This window comes from Phoenix dactylifera, chromosome 16 (genome assembly GCF_051530095.1).
Source record: "Phoenix dactylifera cultivar Ajwa chromosome 16, Ajwa_hap1_PhDact_Kaust_v1.1, whole genome shotgun sequence".
Taxonomy (NCBI): Eukaryota; Viridiplantae; Streptophyta; class Magnoliopsida; order Arecales; family Arecaceae; genus Phoenix; species Phoenix dactylifera.
This window is the reverse complement of record NC_143205.1, coordinates 1622170-1644383: the sequence shown is the minus strand read 5'-3', so window position 1 is coordinate 1644383 and position 22214 is coordinate 1622170. Positions and strand designations below refer to the sequence as shown.

The 22214-nt window shown below is 42.5% G+C and overlaps 1 protein-coding gene across 5 annotated transcripts; it reads left to right on the top strand.

Moving 5' to 3' along the window:
• Window positions 1-10714: 10714 nt before the first annotated feature.
• LOC103704780 (cellulose synthase-like protein D2) lies at window positions 10715-17228 on the top strand. Of its 5 annotated transcripts, none has more exons than XM_008788211.6 (4): window positions 10715-11234; window positions 11506-12444; window positions 13649-14456; window positions 15036-17228. In XM_008788211.6, the coding sequence occupies exons 2-4, from the start codon at window positions 11558-11560 to the stop codon at window positions 16785-16787; spliced, it is 3447 nt and encodes a 1148-aa protein (XP_008786433.3). In that variant the 5' UTR covers window positions 10715-11234; window positions 11506-11557; the 3' UTR covers window positions 16788-17228. The 5 variants fall into 5 exon arrangements, with proteins under 5 accessions (XP_008786433.3, XP_008786434.3, XP_088568417.2 ...); XM_008788212.6 differs by having other exon boundaries at window positions 10720-11318; XM_088712293.2 differs by lacking the exon at window positions 10715-11234 and adding an exon at window positions 12636-12829 and having other exon boundaries at window positions 12309-12444.
• Window positions 17229-22214: the final 4986 nt, after the last annotated feature.

The window sequence follows — 22214 nt, the reverse complement described above, 5'->3', positions numbered from 1 at the left end:
ATTATGCTATGGTAATCAAGGGGAAAAAAACACTTGCGATGAATAGTAGATATCAGCACTAGTATAATCCTCTGTCCCCTTATGTTGTTATATCCTTTATTTGTACTTTGTTTATTTCGACATATTACCTTAAGGTCTTTTAAATGTTTTGCCTATTCTATTTGCTCCCTTTAATGTGTGTTAGTTGGTGTTAGAGGTGCCTGCCGCCATTAGAATTTCTTAGTGTAGGAAGCTGGCATGCATTTCTTTTATTTACTGGCTGGCGACTGTCCATGGCAGTGGCAGTCACTTGGTGATTGGTCAAATAGTCGGTGAAGGGTGGATGCTATAGGTCACCTAAAACCAACATAGCACCAACCTAATATTGGATCCTCAACTCGTCTCATTCAGTGAGAGGCTCATATGACTAATAAAAATTGCGGCGCATGGTAGGCTAGCTGCGATAGCACTTGTTATGGACTCGCAGTCTAAAAATTTAAGCTGCTGAGAGTAGGACTGACCCAGCCTAATAAACTCATTATTTTTATTAGTCAACATAGGATCATGGCAATATACACTCCAAAACTAGTTTTGAAGTTGTATTGGATAGACATAGCAAAGGATCATCATAGGGCATATTTAAGGATGAAAGTGCAGAATGTGTGGAGTTTGAGATAGCAATTTTAGATGAAGATGATGACCTACACATTAGCACCACAGTAACATCCATAAAGCTGCTATTCTATGGACAGTCGCTTCATGATAACTAGGAGGTCCTAGAGTTGAAAAAAAAATATGAAAGGAAGCCATTGGAAAGAAATAGAGGATTGAACAAACGAATGGAATGATGGCATTCCGTGTGGAAATGCTCTCCGTTTCCCCTCCATTCACGCGGCGGCCATGTGCATTCTGTAGGTCCCGCACGCCTGCGGGCCCGCTCACCACCTCGCCGCACAGCGTCCGTCACGTGCGACCCGTACGGGAACACGACCAACCCACTTTCGCCGGGTGGTTCTATATACACCCCCCCCCCCCCCCCCCCCCCCCCCCCCCCCCCCCCCCATTGCTCAGGACACCCCCCAAAAATTAAAAAAAAATTAAATACTCTCTACACCCCCCCATTTGCTAAGGACACCCCTAAAAAATTAAAAATTCCTAAATTACCCCCCACCCTTCCCACCCCCTCACCTAAATTGCTCTCTACACCCCCCAAACCCCTCCACCCCGCTCTTCCCCTCCAAAACACCCGCCGGCTTCTCCCTTCCGCCCAAAAAACCTCGCCTCAAGCACCTCCCCGACTATCTCCCGAGCAACGAGCACCTCGCCGGCGGAGGAGGAGGGGGGAGGCGGAGGAGGAGGACGGGGAGGCGGGGGGAGGCGGAGGGGGAGGTGGGGGATGGGGAGGAGGAGGAAGGAGAACGGGGAGGTGGGGGAAGAGGAGTGAGAGGAGGTGGCGGAGGAGGAGGATGGGGAGGACGGGGAGGTGGAGGGGAGGAGGAGGAAGGAGGACGGGGAGGTGGGGGATGGGGAGGAGGAGGAAGCGGGCGCAGGGGGGAGGGGGGAGGAAGACGAGGCGGAGGGGTGATGGGGGAGGCGGAGGAGGAGGAGGAGGAGGCGGAGGAGGAGGACGGGGAGGTGGGGGATGGGGAGGAGGAGGAGGAGGGGGAGGGGTGATGGGGGAGGCGGGGAATCAGGAGGGGGGAGGCGGAGGAGGAGGACGGGGAGGTGGGGGATGGGGAGGAGGAGGAAGCGGGCGCAGGGGGGAGGGGGGGAGGAAGAGGAGGAGGAGGGGTGATGGGGGAGGCGGAGGAGGAGGAGGAGGCGGCGGCAGTGAGGAGGAGGGGGAGGGGAGGAGGCGGCAGTGAGGCGGAGGAGGAGGAGGAGGAGGGGGAGGGGAGGAGGCGGCAGTGAGGCGGAGGAGGAGGAGGAGGAGGCGGCGGCGGTGAGGAGGAAGGGGGGGTGTACTGAGAAAATTTCAAGGGCAATATGGTAATTACACTAAAAGTTAGTTTGGGTATTTTTTTTTTGGTTTTTGGGGGGTGTCCTTAGCAATAGGGGGGGTGTATATAGAACCACCCCACTTTCGCCCCTAGGTCCATCTCTCTGACAACCACCGCCCCCAAAAATTGGGCCTCGTTGTCCCCATAAATTACGAGAATACCCTCCTACGTACCTAGTGGATTAGGCACTTGCGTGCACGCACGACTGCGACCCATCCGGACATTTTTTTATTATTTGTTTATAGTTAGCATTTTTTTTATGACATTTTCCTTACGTGTTTGTAACCCATTTTTGATTATTTTTTACTATTTTATAAGATGACATTTTGTTTATTTTTATTGCTAGAATCGTAATTAAGAAATTTTTTTCACTTGGCTAAAATCAGGTTTTAATTTTGTTCCCTTATTGATATATATATATATATATATATATAAAGGATGCTTGTGTGGTTAATAAAAAAATACTAAAAAGAAAACATGTGGGAAAAAAAAGAAGGAAAAAAGCACCCCTTATTCTCCATAACTCAAACTGATTGGAAAACCAAAAGAATATAACAAATAAAAGATTTTTTGGTAGAAGTAAATAGCAAAAGTTAAAAACAATATCAACTCTAACTTGGATGCTATATACAAATCTAACAGGATATCATGGTAAAAAAAATAATTTTCTTATTTGACTAGGATTTGGAGTATATTTATTTCAAACAAGTTGGATCACAAAAAAAATAAAATAAATGGGATACAATGAGAAAGGGAAAAAAAATCAAAAAATAAGAAGATTGGAGTGCGGCTTGAAAAAACATCCCAAGTTAGAGAAATTATTACATGGTCATGACCAATCCAAATTTTGGGGCACAAATATGGTGGGTAACTGGCAGCCGTAATTTGATTTTAAATTATTTAAATATAAAAGAGTAATATGGTGAGAGTCCAAGTTTTTTCAAAAAAAAACAATCCAAATATATTGGTTTACGAAAAAAAACTAGCATGATGAAGAAAGAAACAACAAATGAGAAAAGAAAAGTAATTAATGAGAATGATTTTTTAAGAAAAACATATACTTTTGTGAATATAATAGTACATATTCTTTTCTTCCCACTGCAGGTTCTCCCCCAAGACGCGATCTAAATATTTTTTTCAAACAATGGATTTCATTATAAGCTGGATGTCCTTTTTTCATTACATTTTATTTATTATTTCTTGCGTTTCTCCATGCTAGATGAGGGGCATGTTTCCTCTTCCCCATGCATCATGTTTCCAATATCTCGATGCATGCGTACTTCCTTATCTTTCCTCATTCTCCATGAACAATTTGTTATCAACTTTTCCTCTCCAAGTTCTTTGATCGAATAGAAAAACAAATAATTTCTTCAATTTATAGGTTGGACCACATCAGAATAAAATAATAAAAAATATTATTTTTTTAAAAAAAATAAAACTATTATGCAAGTTCTCTATTTAAATTAGTGATGTTTATTCTTATAGAATTAGGGTCAGATTTATCTTTTAGTGTAAAAAAACAAAAAAGTAGAATGCAGGTAAAACTCTTTTTATGTTCTTCCAACCAATATGTATAGAACTATAATACAAGATCTTTATTTATTCTTATAAGATCTGTATTATTAGGATCAAGTTAGATTCTTTTCTTGGTAACGGCTCATTTTTTTAAAAAAAATATATTATAAAAAATTATGAATTTAGAAAGAAGCTATATCTCAACTCTTCATCGACTTTATATTCTATCGCGTTGCCAAATTCCTTTCTGAGTTAGAAGTTATGATTTTTGAAAATTATATATGGTCGAATCCTAGATGTAATGGATCGTACTTCCAACCACGTCCAATTCTACACAAATTGGCTAAAATGGTCCATTGTGGATCTGATGATCTTGCTGGATCATCCTCCATCTTCATATGATTTCCATGTATCAAAATCTGGTATATGTGTGCATGTGTCCGTGTAGTTCTAACTCCATTAATGTGCCCGGACGGGTTACATGTTGGGCCATTCATGTTTCCAGCATGTCTTTCTTCATACCACAGTCTAGCTTTTTTTTTTTTTTTTTTTTTTTTTTTTTTTTTTTTTTTTTTTGCTAAGACGGATAGATCATATCAGACGAGTACGAATGCACTCAATAAAATTTAAAAACAAAATACCTCGGAGTGAGAGAAGCAACTCCCCATCTTCAGCCCACAAGGTACTATCCGAGTGATTGGCTACAAAAGCAGCCACCCAGTCCACGGCCTCATTAGCTTCATGGAAGACATGCTTGGCCTGAAAAGTTCTTTCACTAATATTATTATTTACTTAGATAAAATTAATTATTTTTAATAAAAATAAAATATATGTGCTTTTTATGCACTATACTCTAGTATGTATATAAACATAGGAAGGCATCTAAAGTTCGGTCCATATCATCGAGAATTTAGATTAGACTCTGTGTACACAAGTATGAGACAAAATCTTTGATAGTATGTAAACAAGCAAATTTCCATCTTGGTTGAGATCTTAATTTTTAACTACATTGGGCATCTTGCGATATATAAATCTTGTTCAGATGTAAACCAATAAAACTTGAAGCATTGTCTAATAATACATTCTTATTGATCAATATGTTCAATCACTTTTTTATTTTCTTAAATAAATTCCTTGTTAATAGATCAAGACTAATAAAAATTTTTAAATAAATTTTAATCTTATCCAGATGTAAATCGATGATCTGAGCCATTGAATATAAAAATTATGTGATTTGAAAATCTTTAGCGGATACGTCGAATGATCAAAAATTGGACAGTTAGAATAAAAAAAGTACATTTTTTTATCAGTTGGTATCGAGGCTACAGGTCTCTAAATTATATGATTTTTTGTATGCAAGTAGTTTAGAGGTAGTAGATTACATGGAATAACTCGAAGCATCGATGTGGGATTCTCAACAATTACACCCATATAACTTGATTCTGACCTCAATATTAATATATAAACATAATTTTTTAATTTTAAATTTATCATATTTATTGAAATTTTAATATCTTAAAAAAATTAGTCTTTCAGAATTTTTATGCATCACATTGACCAAGATAGATCTAAATATCGATTTATCAGTCTTGGCCGAGATAAGTGATATATCAAGACTTGAGAAGCTTGCAAACAAGCAAGAAGAGGTGGTAAACATATACAAAGTTAAGAAAGCAAAAAGTTAGGAACAAAGGACCACAAAATGAGCAAATAGTCAACAGTAAATTTCCCACCTAATTAGATCATGGTGGGCAAGATGAAATTTTTGCTTTCTAGCATTATCTGCCAGAAATAGAGGGTGTTCGTCGGAGTTGAAGCATCACTAACAATGTCCTGATTGCCCAGAAGATGATATGAGATTTGCAGCATTCCCCGAGGCGGCAGAATTACATGACTGTGAAGATGGATATGGAGAGAGCCTATGACAGAGTCCGCTAAAGCTTCCTTAGGTTCGAGTTGGAGAGCTTTGGCTTCCACGAGACTTGAATAGCTTGGGTTATTGGCTGTGTTCCGAGATCATCCTTCTCCATCTTGATCAACAGGATGTTGCCGCCAAGGTTGTTCCTTGTCCCCTTACTTGTTTATCATTTGTGCAGATGTGTTATCCCGTGCTCTGCGAGTCGTGTGTTGGGAGTGGGTGCTGGACGCCTATGTGCCGGCTCCCGGTGCCCGACCAATCTCCCATTTGTTGTTTGCAGATGATTGCCTCCTTCTAGCCAGGGCGAGGTTGAGGGATGCACTAGCCCTCAAAGGAGTCCTAGAGGACTACTACAAGGCATCAGGGCAGACGGTGAACCTCCACAAGTCTATAATTTGCTGTAGCCCGAAGACCGAGTTCCGGATGAAGCAGAAGATCAAGGGAGAGAGCAGGAGGGGCAGTGGAGCTACCTGAGTGTCCCCATTATAGGGAGATGACAATGAGTGTCGGAGTGTCTCAGCATGGTGCAACGCATATAGGAGCGGCTGGAGGGTTCTCGTTATCCATAATGGGTCAATTGACACCGGTCAGATCGGTCCTGAGCTCCTTGTTGATTTATCTCATGTCCAATATTGTAGTTCTGAAGACAGTGTTGACAAGGATAGAGCGACTCCTCCAGGACTTTTTCTAGGGCTCACATGGTGGCAGTCACGGAGTCGACTTGCTGGCCTGGGAGATGGTCTGCTAGCCGATCCGTGAGGGAGAGCTAGGTGTCCAGTCACTCCACCTAAGGAGGGAGGCATTGCTCGTTCGGCATGCTGAGATTGGTTTTTGAGTTGTAGTGCTTATGGAGTCAGGTGATGATAGCCCGCTACGGTCTGGTGGTGGCAGGTGGGGTCGCTTAGAGAGGTCGGAGGTGCTCTTTCCTCTGGCGGGAGATATGCAAGTATGTGTCTGCTGCCTTGGCGAACACCATATGTCTTATTAGCGATGGGTGCAGTGTCGATGTGGAGAAAGACCTCTAGGTGGACTCTCTCTAGGTGAGGCTCTGGCTGACTATGGTCAACATTGAGGCTAAAGGCAGACTTTGGGGTTGTGATCTTCTCTGCCCTGAGGGGGCAGAGTTGGATTCCATCCAAATCAGCAACCAATTTGGGGAGCACCTCGTAGGGAGAGTCTAATCGCTGCCTGTTTTTGGGTGTGCTTGTCTAGATATTAGGGTTTGGAGCTCATCTGGCAGCCATAGAGTCAGAGTAGGTGATGTCTATCGCATTCTTTGGAGCGAGCAGCACCTGAAGTTGGACTGCGCTTGGAGCTGGAGGTTCGGCCTCCACCCTCGGATAGTCCTATTCCTCTGGAAGGTGGTTTGGAGCCGGTTGCCGACGAGAGCAGTATTGTGCAGGGGGGACTAAGCATCTAATCTTAGTGCCCTAGGTGCCAGTTAGATGAGACCGTGGACCACACACCGTTTTAGTGTAAGCATGCTAGGAGGGTCTGGGAGCTTGTCAGCATCTTGCCGGACGTTCAGAGCAATTCGGGTCCCTTCTTGCTAGCGTTCAGATGGTGGGTTGTCACCCCTCAGACTCGACATGTGGGTATTATGGCGACTTACATTGTTTACCACATCTAGTTGGCCAAGAATGACTGGATCTTTAGAGAAAGCAGTCCTTCACCCAAGTTTATTGTGGAGCGGGCCTAGGTTCAGGCGACGAATGTTGCCCAGATATGCAACCCAAGAGGGGGGTGAATTGGGTATTAAAAAATTAAAAAATAAACTTAACAATTTTAAAGTTAAGTGCAGTGGAATGAAATCTTGCTAAAGCAATTGCTCTAAAGAAAAATAGTAAATGCACAATTGTAAGAAGGTAAAACAAGCAATCACAAACACAAGTTTTTATAGTAGTTCGGCGCCAACCTTGCACCTACATCCACTCCCAAAGGCCTCTTCGAAATTCCACTATAATCCTACGGATTACAGTTCGGTTGTTTTACAACATCACAACAAACCCGGTCAGTTTTACGGGATCACAACAAATCCGGTCGGTTTTACAGGATCACAACAAACCCGATCGATTTTACGGGATCACCGACTATAACCTTTACATAGTCCAATTAAGGTTTGGACAAGAACTTCCCCCAAGTTTCAGGACCCTCTGAAACTTGAACAAGTAAGATGGAAAGAATTTAAGCACACTAATGCTCAGACAATAAAGAGTAAACGCAAACAGCGATAGGAGCAATAGAGAAATTGTTAGTGTAGAAGGATGTCTTGAATGCTTCACCAACTTCCAGAAATGAGGATTGATATGGAATGATTGAACTTGATGCCTTCCTTGGTTTCCTCACTTCAATATTCTGGATTTTGGGCTCTCAAATTGATGTCTTCAAGTTTGGTCGTTGAGCTCACTTTTAATCCATTTTGTTCCCTTGTATTTATAGCTTAGAGATCCTTAGGAACTGTTCTGGAACCGTTGGAGGCAAAATAGAGCTGTTGGAGGTGAAAACAAACTAGTCGTTGCCGTGAAAAACTAGCCGTTGCAGCTTTATCCCGTCGCCTGGGGTTGACTCCTGATTTCAGAGGTCGACTGGTGTTCCTCACGAGTCGACTCGATAAGTTCCGGAGTCGACTCTGGCTTGCCTGCAACTTTAGCTGCTCTCTGGAATTCTCTGAGACTCTTAAGGGGTCGACTTCCTTAGTATTGGGGTCGACTCGAGCTGTTCAGAGGTCGACTCATGTCATCATGGGGTCGACTCTAAGGCTCGATTGTTTTCGGCTGTTTTTTGTCTTTGCCCTGAGATGCTTCTGGGGTCGACTCGTGTTCTTCTCGAGTCGGCTCGTCTCAGTCGGATAGAAACCATCTCTTCTATCTCCTTCTTTGCGGGTTGTCTGGGGTCGACTCGTCTTTTGCTGGAGTCGACTCTGGCTCAATTGGAGTCGACTGTTGAGAACCTTGAGTCGACTCATCTGCCGTTCTTGGCTCTTCTTTTCTTTAACTCTGGCCACTTGGGGTCGACTCATGGATGATGGGGTCGACTCTTCTTCTATGCTTTTGTGGTTCTTTCTTGGCCATACTCCCTGCAAAATACTTGGATCTTTTTTTCTTGCAAAACACAATCATTAGTCAATATAATTCACAGTTTTGTGATCATCAAAATCAAACCTAGGGTCAACAACGAAGATTACTCATGCAGGTCCATCGGATGGTCCTTGATAGCTCAGGGTACCTGAGGCTCTACGTCTGCTTGTGTAGCATATCGGCTAGTGTTCTTTACCTAGGAGTCCCGACCTCTAAGTTTACTCAAAGTTAACTTTGATGGGCGAGTGCTTGATGGCGGTAAGAGGGATGGTGCAGGCTTTGTCATTCGTAGCTCAGATTCCAAGGTGGTTTTTGCTGAAGGGTGCCAGAACTTTGACACCTCCATTCCAAAGGCGGAGCTGAGGGCGGTGTGGGCTGATTTGGGCTATACACGACGTGTTTTGCGGGCTAGAGCAGTCTTTCTTGAAGGTGATTCGACCACGATGATTTGCTGGGTTCGGAGGGGCACTGGTGGTGCAGGGGGGTGCCACCCCCTGTTCTGGAACATTCGGGCCATGGTGAGTGGCGATATTGCTTTGTAGGCCAAGTATGTTTACAGGAATGCTGATGGGGCGCAGATTGGGTGACTTCATACATGACGAACTATGCAAAGAGAGGGAGCCTATGGGTTGAAAAAAAGAGCTACCTAAAGCACTCTGAAATTTGATGTTTTCTAATTGTTTTTGGTACGACCATACTGGATGTGTATAAGCCACCAGTCCTAGCACCCAAAAAAAAAAAAAAAAAGAAAAAAGAAATAAAAAGAGGTACAGGGTATGGGAACTTTAATGAAAAGCCGCCTGTAACGGGCACGAATAAAAGCTTAAAGACCCAACGGTGGGCCCTCCACAACGGTCACCCAGCAAACGGTCCGTTCAACCTCGCTAAATCCCTCTCCCGTAATTCCGAGCAAATCTAGGGCATTCTCCGCACATCGCGCCGCAAGGGAACGGGGGGTTCTATATACACCCCCCCTATTGCTAAGGACACCCCCCAAAAACCAAAAAGAAAATACCCAAACTAACCTTTAGTGTAATTACCATATTGCCCTTGAAATTTTCTCAGTACACCCCCCTTCCTCCTCCTCCGTTTCGTTTTGAAAAGGAAAAAAAAAACACCCCTCAAACCCCCCTTAAACCCCTCGATCCATTTACATCGTTTAGGCGATCTTTGAAGGAGATTAAGCCCCATTCGAAGCATGGACAAGCAACTAGTGATTTGGGACGAAGAATCGGCCGCAAAGGTACGTGTTCCACCTTGTTTCGAAAATTTTTTTTTTTCACGGTTCGTGCTCCGTTCGGCACTGGATCGCCGAACAAAAGGCTTCTGTTCGGCTGAACAGTGCCGAACAGAAGGCTTCTGTTCGGCAACCCTCAATCGAACAGAAGCCTTCTGTTCGGCTGCACAATGCCGAACAGAAGCCTTTTGTTCGGCGATCCAGTGCCGAACGATTTGGGGAGGGGGGGGAGCTACCTCGAGGTGGTCGTGGAGGCGCCGGCGAGGTGCTCGTTGCTCGGGAGATGGCCGGGGAGGTGGTTCCGGGAGAAGCCGGCGAGGTGGTCGGAGATCGGGAGAATGCCGGCGACGAGAGGGAGAAGGGGGAACGGGGGGGTTTTGGGCGTTGGCGAGGTGCTTTGGGCGGAACAGTTCAAAGGGAGACGGAGGGGGTTTGGCCGCCGGCGAGGTGCTTGAGGCGAGGTTTTTTGGGCGGAAGGGAGAAGCCGGCGGATGTTTTGGAGGGGAAGAGCGGGGTGGGGGGGGTTTGGGGGGTGTAGAGAGCAATTTAGGTGAGGGGGTGGGGAGGGTGGGGGGTAATTTAGGAATTTTTAATTTTTTAGGGGTGTCCTTAGCAAATGGGGGGGTGTAGAGAGTATTTAATTTTTTTTTAATTTTTGGGGGGTGTCCTGAGCAATAGGGGGGGTGTATATAGAACCACCCCAAGGGAACCCGAGGCCAAGACATCGGAACCCTCCAGCCATCTCCGCGTCCCCCACCACCTGTCCCTTCCCAAACACCATACATCGTTTCTCTGTGACGTGTCCTCCTCCAAATGGAAGAACTCTACGGGACCTACTGAATCAGCAATCCCGTGTCATCTACCATGCCTGTTTGCCGTATGCATTCAACCATCCGATCCAAGACCCTCCTCTGATCCCTTCGCTTCCGCCACTCTCACCGGCTCCTTCCTGTAATTAAAAAGAAGAACAAAAGTAATTAAGTAAATAAAAATCTCCTCTCCTTTCCCTTCCATTTAAAAGAAGAACACTCCTTTAGGCTCCAAGCTTTCTTCTCGCTCTCAAAAAACCTGATAAACCTAATCCTAGAGAAAAAAAAGGCTTACAATCTCTGAGAGAAAGAAGAAATCCATCACCAAAGCTAAGTTCCCACCTTTTCGAGAGCTCTCGACCTTATCTCCTCTCATCGTCGCCTCCACGGCACGAAGACTGCCGAGTTTTTTTTTTTCTTTTTCGAGTAAAGAAATGGCCCCCGGTGGCTTCTAGGTCTTGGACGCTTGAGCCGCTTGGATCTATCTGGTTCGCAGCTCTCCTCCGGTTGTCCACCGTCTGCTTGAGCTCGTATTTGGTCAAGTCTCCTCGTCGTCGAGTGAAAGTGAAAGATCGGTCGTGATGTGGCCTCTGCTCTTTGGATCCGGTTGTATGCTCTGATTCGATGGAGATTTAGTTCGGATTCCTGATTCGGAGATCCTAAGGGTGGCGGTGATCGACATTCCTTCCCTGTGTGCTTGTAATGATCTTGGAAAGCCAAAAAAGATCTATTTTTTTTGCAATTTCCTCGATCTTCTTCATCGGTTCTGAAATCTTTAGATCGGTGATCCATCACTCAATGCTAACGATATTACTCTTATATCTTTATGTTTCTTGCTAAAAGATGGAACTTTAAGCTATGTGATGCTTCCCAGTTGTTATCTCTCTTAGAAAGTTAGAAAATTCTGTAATCTTAGGATTTTTTTTCATTTTGATTTGCCCATAAAAGCTGTGATCTTTGTATGAAGCAGGTTGTGACTTTTATTTGTGGAATTCTAGACGCGGTGACCGAGAGAGAGAGAGATGGCTTCAAACGGTGCTCTCAGGACCAGCCGATCCGCCCGGATGCCTTCGTCAGGGGTCGAGCTGCAGCAGGGCGGCAACAAGCCGCCGGCAGCGCCCACTGTGACCTTTTGCCGGAGGACTCCATCCGGCCGCTTCGTGAACTACTCCCGAGATGATCTTGACAGTGAGCTGAGCGGTGAATTCTCCAGGGAGTTTCTGAACTACCATGTCACCATCCCGCCGACCCCCGACAACCAGCCGATGGACCCGACGATCTCTGCCAAGGTGGAGGAGCAGTACGTGTCGAATTCCCTCTTCACCGGAGGATTCAACAGCGTCACCCGTGCTCATCTGATGGATAAGGTGTTCGAGTCGGAGGCGATGCACCCCCAGATGGCCGGCGCCAAGGGATCATCTTGCGCGATCCCGGGGTGCGACTCCAAGGTCATGAGCGACGAGCGTGGAAACGACATTCTCCCTTGTGAGTGCGACTTCAAGATCTGTGCTGACTGCTTCAACGATTCGGTGAAGGCTGGTGGAGCGGTCTGCCCGGGATGCAAGGAGCCGTATAAAGCTACCGAGTTGGAGGAGGTGTTGAACGATGCTGGGGCCGCCCGGCGGCTCTCGCTGCCGCGGCCACCCCCTGGGGTGTCGAGGATGGAGAGGAGGCTGTCATTGATGAAGTCGGCGAAGATGACCCGGTGCCAGACCGGCGACTGGGATCACAACCGATGGTTGTTCGAGACAAAGGGAACGTACGGCTATGGGAATGCAATCTGGCCCAAGGAGACTGGGGGTGACGGTGGGAATGGAGAGGCCGGACAACCATCGGAGCTGACGAGCAAGCCTTGGAGGCCTCTCACCCGCAAATTGAAGATCCCTGCAGCAGTCCTCAGCCCATATAGGTAAAAGCACTTGCTGCCCCTGCTTTGGATGGCAATATGATCATCACAATAATTTTCCAAGTGCTTCTTTGTTTGATATTGAAGTGATTCTAGAGTCAGCAATTCATTTTTTTCTTTTTTTTCCTCATTTGGAACATACATTGAAGCATTCATTAATTGCGTTGACTGCTGTGGCCATGAAACCCGAATAGACAGAGCATCTCGGTACTCCGTTGAAACAAAGATGCGAGCCGGAAACTAATTTATCCATTGGAGAAGGGATGGAAAGGAGTTGTCGCAACTTCCCTCTGGTTAAGGAGTCCGAATGTTGGAGCACATCTATAAGAGATGGACTCAAGGTCGAGTGGCTAAGCGAACTAGAGAGATCCCCTGTCTTGCAATGCTGGTGGCGATTCTGTTCCTCCCCTTTTCCTCTATTTTATTTTAACATCAAATTGTCAGCTAGATCTCTGCAATGTTGTGATTCTTCCGTATTAAGTCTCATGCATCCATTGTAGTTCATTAGCATGCTAGTAGAATTCCCTTCTCCAGGGGAACTTTAGCAAGTAATTTTGCTGATCCCATGTAGATTCATAATATAGAAAATGTAGGGAATCAGGAAGTCTTGACATGGTATGAACTTGGGAGGTGAAAAACAAGGTAACCTGTTTACCATGTCAAAGAAGCTTCATGGAGCATCATAAAGATTATTAGCTTGGACTTGTGACTTTAAGATAGAGAGGCATAAATATCTGAATCCGAGAAAGTGAGTGGTTACTCTAGTGCTTGAGAAAGACCCACGGGTCAAAGTTTGCAGGTCCCTCCCCTCTTTTTCATTAGAGAACCTATTCTCTGAATTACTTCTCCATTGATCAGCTTGATCGAATTTTCTAATATGACAATTTAGAGATCATAATGTGGAATTTTAAAGTAGTTTTATTTGAATGTTAATGGTGATAAACTTCTTTATACATGTATGTATGTGTTTTATTACTAGTTTTTAATTTATAAAATATAATGCCTCTTAAAGATAAAGAACTTTATGTTATTCCGAAGAAATTTATATTTTTGATCTCATTTGTGAGTTCTAAAAGTACATCACATGTACTTACCAAAAAAATCACATCTGTGTACTTCAAAAGAAGAGAAATAATGTTGTAAGTCTTACAATAACTCTGGTAGTTTTATTAAAGCATTGATGATTTTGTGATCAACACTATCGCAGGCTCCTTATTGTTATCCGCATGGCTGCCCTCGGACTGTTCCTTGCTTGGAGAATCAAGCACAAAAATGAGGATGCAGTATGGCTATGGGGGATGTCTGTTGTGTGTGAGCTGTGGTTTGCTTTGTCTTGGCTCTTGGACCAGCTCCCGAAGCTTTGTCCTGTCAACCGTGCCACCGACCTTGCAGTGTTGAAAGACAAGTTTGAAACTCCTACACCCAACAATCCTACTGGGAAGTCTGATCTTCCTGGCATCGATGTCTTTGTTTCTACTGCTGACCCAGAAAAAGAGCCACCTTTGGTCACTGCGAACACCATACTCTCCATCCTTGCTGCTGATTACCCTGTGGAGAAACTCTCCTGCTATGTTTCTGATGATGGAGGTGCCCTACTGACTTTTGAAGCAATGGCAGAAGCTGCAAGCTTTGCTAATACATGGGTTCCTTTCTGTCGTAAACATGACATTGAGCCAAGAAACCCAGAGAGTTACTTCAATTTGAAGAAGGATCCTTATAAGAACAAGGTGCGCTCTGACTTTGTCAAGGACCGGAGACGGGCGAAGAGAGAGTACGATGAGTTCAAGGTCCGCATCAATGGATTGCCAGATTCTATTCGCCGGCGATCTGATGCATATCATGCTCGCGAGGAGATTAAAGCCATGAAGCGAGAGCGAGAAACAGCTGCTGATGATGTTGTGGAACCTGTTAAGATCCCCAAAGCCACTTGGATGGCCGATGGTACTCATTGGCCAGGCACTTGGATTAATCCCTCCTCAGAGCATACTCGTGGTGATCATGCTGGAATAATACAGGTAATGGTTCACTATGATCCTGGTTAATATTCGTAAATGTTTTATTCTATTTTATGGGCATCTGCTTTTGTTATCTTCCAAAGTACTGAATTGTATTTAGTTAGTTCTTAGTCTATACAGAATCCTAATTTTATCGCCGCTCACCACGGATTCCATATTTAATGGCAAATGGTGTTTGGTTATTACCTAATATGATTTTTGTTCATGGCAGTTATGGCTTATATGCTGTTACCTCAATATCAACTATTTCTACCACAATAACATTGACCTTGTGATCAACCTATGCACTATTAGTGAATCATCCTATGCGATTCGAAATTTCTTATCTGCCATTCATGCCATACAATTGTTTCATTTCTACTTAGGCCATTACATTTTTTGTTTTAAACATTTTATTCCTATTTTGCTATCTTTCATGACATACAACCTGGTCTTACTCTAAGATCAGTCATTCTTCTCTTCTCCCTGAACTTCTTCCATTGAGCAAATATTCTAACAACATCGATGGATTCATAAACTAGAAAAAATAAGAGAAAAAACATGCTGGCATGAGATGAATTTATCTGTCTTCTTTTGTAGGTAATGCTGAAGCCTCCAAGTGATGACTCACTGTTTGGGGACAAAGAAGAAGGAAAGCCCCTTGACCTTACCGATGTTGACATCCGTCTGCCCATGCTGGTCTATGTCTCACGTGAGAAACGCCCAGGTTATGACCATAACAAAAAGGCAGGCGCTATGAATGCCCTTGTCCGTGCCTCTGCCATCATGTCTAATGGCCCCTTCATCCTGAATCTTGATTGTGACCACTACATCTACAACTCCCAGGCCCTCCGGGAGGGCATGTGCTTCATGATGGATCGTGGCGGCGACCGCATCTGCTATGTCCAGTTCCCGCAGCGGTTTGAGGGTATCGACCCCTCTGACCGTTATGCCAATCACAACACTGTCTTCTTTGATGTCAATATGAGAGCCCTTGATGGTCTTCAGGGCCCGGTATATGTGGGTACTGGTTGCCTCTTCCGCCGCGTTGCACTCTATGGCTTTGACCCTCCTCGTGCCAAAGAACACCAACCTGGCTGCTGCAGCTGTTGCTTCCCTCGGCGCAAGAGTCCTGCTGCTGTTGCCTCTGAGGAGACCCGTGCTCTTCGAATGGGAGACTCTGATGATGAGGAAATGAACCTTTCAACATTCCCCAAGAAGTTTGGAAACTCAAGTTTCCTCGTTGATTCAATCCCGGTGGCCGAGTATCAAGGCCGGCCTCTTGCTGATCACCCTGCCGTCAAGAATGGTCGCCCGCCTGGTGCCCTCACCATTCCACGCGACCTTCTTGATGCATCCACTGTCGCCGAGGCCATCAGTGTCATCTCATGCTGGTACGAGGACAAAACCGAATGGGGCCAGCGTGTTGGATGGATCTATGGGTCTGTTACTGAAGATGTCGTCACGGGCTATAGGATGCACAACAGAGGGTGGAAGTCTGTCTACTGTGTCACCAAGCGTGATGCCTTCCGTGGGACTGCTCCAATTAACCTCACTGACCGGCTCCACCAGGTCCTTCGGTGGGCCACGGGCTCCGTCGAGATCTTCTTCTCTCGCAACAATGCCCTGCTTGCCAGCTCCAGGATGAAGCTCCTCCAGAGGATTGCTTACCTCAATGTTGGCATCTATCCATTTACCTCCATCTTCCTCCTTGTCTACTGCTTCCTTCCGGCTCTCTCCCTCTTCTCAGGGCAGTTCATTGTGCAGACTCTCAATGTGACATTCCTCACCTACCTTCTCATGATCACTTTGACACTTTGCATGATTGCCATGCTTGAGATAAAGTGGTCAGGGGTTTCACTTGAAGAGTGGTGGCGAAATGAACAGTTTTGGCTGATTGGAGGAACCAGTGCTCACCTTGCTGCTGTGCTCCAGGGGTTACTGAAAGTGATTGCAGGGATCGAAATCTCATTCACCCTCACTTCGAAATCAGCCGGTGATGATGTGGATGATGAGTTTGCTGACCTCTACATTGTGAAATGGACATCATTGATGATACCTCCCATCACAATCATGATGGTCAATTTGATAGCGATCGCAGTTGGTGTCAGTCGAACTATATATAGTGTGTTGCCGCAGTGGAGCAAGCTGCTAGGAGGGGTGTTCTTCAGCTTCTGGGTCTTGGCACATCTCTACCCATTCGCAAAAGGGCTGATGGGGAGGAGAGGAAGGACACCAACCATTGTATTTGTGTGGTCTGGACTCATTGCTATCACTATATCACTGCTTTGGGTTGCAATTAATCCCCCATCGGCGAATTCCCAGATTGGTGGCTCCTTCACATTCCCTTAAGCCATTCCATTTTGGTAGTTCAATAGAGTTCATGGCGAGGTAGAGTGAAATGCATCGAGCTCATAAGCTGATTTGATTGCCAATTGTTGTGATACTTCGCAGCTTCTGTTTTCAGACTCCTTCCGTGATGCCCCAGAATGCGAGCAACTTTTAAATCTGAAGCAGTGGATTCCTGTGCTTTTCAACTTACTTGCTGAGGCTCTCTTTTTGTCAGCTATATATATATATATATTCAGTTTGCTGCCACTCTAATTATTTGTTCAGGGACCGCAGGAGGGGGAAGGGAAGGAGTGAAATATGTTAAAAAGTATATTTGATCATTTTATGTTATGTTAGTATCATTTGTTTGTAGATGGATGATAAGAATCATTTGTTTTTTTTCTCTCCTTTTTTTGCATAGTTGTCAGATTTGGATACAGCATTCTTCAGTTTTTTGATCAATTGTCAGACTTGAAGAAAGAATGTGTTTACTTGTAAAATAGGTGAAATGCAGGCTCCTATTCTTAAACTGTGAGCAGGATTTACCAATCCTCTCAATAGAGTTGCAGGCAGACTCATTTATGAGAACTCTTAGAAGCTTGGAGTGGTTTGGTCCCCTTTTAAGGGGGTATTGAGGTTTTTTGTCTGTAGCCTCAATAGGCTATGAGTTTTTACAAGGGAGTATGGTCACATATCAACCCACAAATGTTATTTTGTCTAACTAGTGGCTAAGGCTAGACTTAATCTTGAAGGGCTCAGCGAAATTACATGGACTGCTACGTTTGAGACATCTATATATGACAATTGATGGGGTTTTAGCTTCAGCAACACGCACAAAGAAAAGGAGAGGACCACCCAGGGAGAGGAAGACTAAATGTTTTTAGAGGAAGCTCAAACATATTTTAAGTTTTTTTACAGAACATTGCTAATTTTTAAATTTTGCTTTACAGCTTTTTTTTCCCTTTCATCGGTTTTGCAGTTAGAAATTATAGCCTTGATGATGTTGGAAGAAGAATGATTCAGCACCTATGTATATGCATGTATATATTTACATGACTTGGCACCTAGATTATTTTGCTAAAAAAGCCGCTATATCTTTACTTCTTATCGTATTAACCCAAGTTTATTCGTATTTGCGCAACCGGTGTTTTTATTTTTCTAATATTAAATTTTTTTGCCATATTAGCCATTTTACCTTTGAATATGAGGAGAATGAGATGAAAATAATAGGTGCATATGAAATAAAATACAGAGAAAAAAGATAGCTTAAGAGAGAAGAAAGAGAAAGAGAATCCTCCTCTCTCACCATCACCACCACCTTCCATTCTACAGCCATCCACCCCCATTGGAGATCCCTCTATCTCCATCCATCATCATTGTTCATGCTCATCATCGCTTACTACCTCCAATTTGCATCACTATCTACTATTATCAGCGATCTCCCAACTAGCCACCATCACTAGTGATCTCCACAACCATCGACTACCGGTGACAATCTCTATCATTATCTACCATCATTGACGATCTTCATCATAGCTACCACCGCCAATGATCTCTAGCATTGCTAATCATTAATAATGATCACCAATATTCACCTACTATGTAATCTTTGTCACCGCCCATCATAATCCACGATCTCAAAAATCACCCACCATCACCATTGACATCTAACATAACTCATCACATATAATAATCTCCTCATCATAAATAACAGTATTAAGTGGCTCTCACCACCACTACAATCTTTACTATTGCCCACAATCATTGATGATCTCCATAATCACCCACTATGGATGATATCCACTACTACCTACCACCACCAATGATCTTCACTACCTTTCACAACCATTAATGATAAGCACAGGAGATTACCATAAAAAATAATGCACATATTTTAAAAAAGTAATACATATCTTGTAAACTGTTGATGCACATATATTGAAGTAAAAGGATATTTATTTTTCTAGAGAAATAGATAAAATATTCAGGGTCAGTGAATCGCAGATGATCTCTATCATAGCTTACCACCATCAAAGATCTCCATCATCTCTCACGATTGCCAACAATCACCTCTACCATCTATGGCCAACCAAGTAGATGATTGCTTATCATTAGTGACGATATTCACCATCATCGACGATCTTCACCATATCCCACCACCACCAACAATATCCACTACCGTCTACCATTATTGATGATCATTGCCATTACCTGTAATTGTTGATGATGGTGGTGGAGATTGTTTATGTATATGTCTTAAAAAGATGATGCACATAATAAATGGCAGCTAAGGAACATGTTTCGAATTGGTTATTTATATATCTAAAATAGCTGATGCATTGGATTTCAATGCATGGATTTTAGAAAGGTGATGCATGCATGTAATCTTTTATGGCACATTTGAAAGAGATGATTCAAACATGCTAATTATTTGTATGTAGATTTTAAATTGGGGAAGAATACATTTTAGACAATTGATGCACTTCTTGAGCAGTGACAATAGATGCACACACTATAACCAATTAAAAATTTATAAGTACATATTGTAAATAATCGACACGCATGTTTTAAAAAGATGATGCATATATTATAATTTTTTATGAACATATTTGAAATGGACAATCCACACATGCTCAATCATTGGTGCATATACTGTAAACAAGTGATAGATACATTTTAAACAAGTGATGAATATATTAGATGATGATAATTAATATACATATTATAAGCAACTGATGCACATAATTTGTAAATGTGATGCACGCACTGTAAACTTCGGCTGAATAATATTTGAAATGGATAATCTGTAGGATGTTCATTGTTGGTGCATATTTTTTAAATATGTGATAAAATTTTAAAAAGATGATGTACTCATTGGAGTATGACAAAAAGTTGCATGCATATATTTAAATAATTGATGCACATATTTCCAATTGCTGATGCATACAACTTAAGAAGCTCATACACTAGAATCTAATGTATACATTTTAAAAAGATGATATGCATATTATTTTTTGAGCAATAAGATTTGAATTCTGAACATCCTGAATGGCAAGCCCTTAACATAGAGATGCCAACTAATTCTGCTAATAGTTGTTGGCAACAATAAACACATTTAAAATAGGCAAGCTATACATGCTCAATTATTGATGTATCACATTTTAAATAGGTGATACACACATCTTAAACAGATAATGCTCATTAGACAACAAGTGACACATTATTATAAGATATTAAAAAGTTATACATCGTACATTTCAGCTAGTGCCAACATTTTAACTTGGTGATGCATATAGCTTAAATAGATGATGCACATGAATATTGTGCATATGTTTCAAAAGATGCACACATTATAAACTATTGATGCATACATTTAAAATGAGGGACACATACATGCTCAACTACTATGCACATATTTTAGTAGGGATAAGGTCACCTATACAATTATAAGCATGCCGAATAAATCGTATTACAAAGTTGAGAATGTGTAGTTTTTAGATTCAATTGGAGATTCAAGATAAATATTAGCTTGGCTCATTATTGCCATGATAATAGCTTCATCACATCCATCACATCCAATTTTTAATTTTTCTAATTTCTAGAATTTTTTTTGTTCCTAGCAGTATTGTAGTACCACTATGCCTAGATAATTTAACTATTTTCCTGAAAAATGAATATCACTAAAAAGGATTTTTAGTTCAATATGTGTACATCAGTAGTTTATAATGTGTTCATCACTTTGGTTGTATATGTACATCATCTCCAATATTGATCGACGACTACACACAATCAATTATGGCCAATTGTGGAGATCATTGGTAGTGGTAGATAGTCGTGAATATCACTAGTAGTAGGTGGAGATAGTTCACGATAGTGGGCAATGGTGGAGATTGTTGTAATTAGTTGGAGATACTGGAAATCATCATTAATGGTAGGTGATGTTAGAGATTGTCGACGATAAAGGATAGTGATCAAGATCATTCTCGATGGTAGATAGTAGTGAAGATCGTCATTGATGGTGGACGATAGTAGAGATTATTTATAGTGATAGCTATGCTTGACATCATTGGCATTGATGGCTATGATGAAGATCATTATTGATGGTTGGTAGAGATAAGGATCATCAATGATAGTGGGTGGTTGTGGAGATTATTAGTGGTGGTAGAGATAATTCCTTGTGGTGGGCAATGATGAAGATCCTTGATGATGGTGGGTGGCCTGGACATCAACGGCAATGTTGGATGAATGTAGGAGCCTCGATGGTGGTGGACGATAGTGGAGATCGTTGGAGGTGGCAGGCAGCCATGGAATAGCAGATGGTGATGGGTGTAGGTAATGATGAGAGAGAAGAGGGTTCTCTTTCTTTATCCCTTTTTTCTTTCTTGAGCTATCTCTATATTTTATTTCATATACATCATATTTTTTATTGCATTCCATCTCTACTTTGAGGGTAAAAATGAGTTGATTTGGCAAGGGACATTCCAATACAGAAAAGTGAAAGCAATCAATTTTGCAAAAACAAAAAAAATCTAGTTGATGTTATCAAGAGTAAATATACGGTAGTCATTTCCACAAAATACCCAATGGCACATGTTGAATTATAGGTTGGTAACAAGGATTATGTCATTGTTATGATTTCAACAACACAATGTATGAAATATTGGTCCAATTGTGGCAATATGATACCAATATACTAGAAAAGATTCTTAATCTAATTTTAATATCTTTAATTGGTTTTCTTAATACTAAAATTATAATTGGAGTCCAAAATGATAGCTAATTACTTTGAACTTTAAAAGTGTATTTTGCTATGTTGTTTGTAACAAATTAGCCAAGATATTCTAATGTTTTGATCTCCTCTGAATTTCTTTAACCTTCTATATCAACTTCCTTTTTTTTATGATAATAATTAGGATGGGAGAAAATCTAAACAAAATGAGGTGGAGACAAGACTATAGCCCAGGTCATCGACACCAATCTCTTACTCACTGTGATAAATCATTATCTCATGTATGGGTGGCAAAAGATTTAATTGTCCATCCAAACTGCTCCAACTTTTTTGAAACAAATTGGATGGGTTTTCTTATAGGCAAGTTAGTTTTATATCATCCAAGACTAGCACAATTATAAGTGGATTGATTTGTTTTAGCCCCCAGACCTAGTAGCCAATAAATAGGTGAACTTGCCAAAAACTCAGATGATCTTATCTCCATTCTACATATCATATAATGTGGTCTACAAAGATCTAGTTGGGGGTAGATGCAATAAAAAAGAATAGATGATCAAGTGGATTAAAAAAAAGTGGGTTAGCTAATTCTTGTCCCTCAAAACCCTTCAAGATTATCTAATTCTTGAGCTAGGAAAAAAGTATTTTTGGTTGAGTTTGTGGGATTAGGGGGGAAAAATAAGAGGAAGAAGAAGGAAAACAATTATGCAGGATAAGCCATT

Coding starts and splice junctions, on each gene's coding strand:
- LOC103704780 (XM_008788211.6), top strand. CDS start 11,558: ATGGCTTCAAACGGTGCTCTCAGGACCAGCCGATCCGCCCGGATGCCT. Junction 12,445..13,648: donor GCAGTCCTCAGCCCATATAG/GTAAAAGCACTT, acceptor ACACTATCGCAG/GCTCCTTATTGTTATCCGCA. Junction 14,457..15,035: donor ATCATGCTGGAATAATACAG/GTAATGGTTCAC, acceptor CTTCTTTTGTAG/GTAATGCTGAAGCCTCCAAG.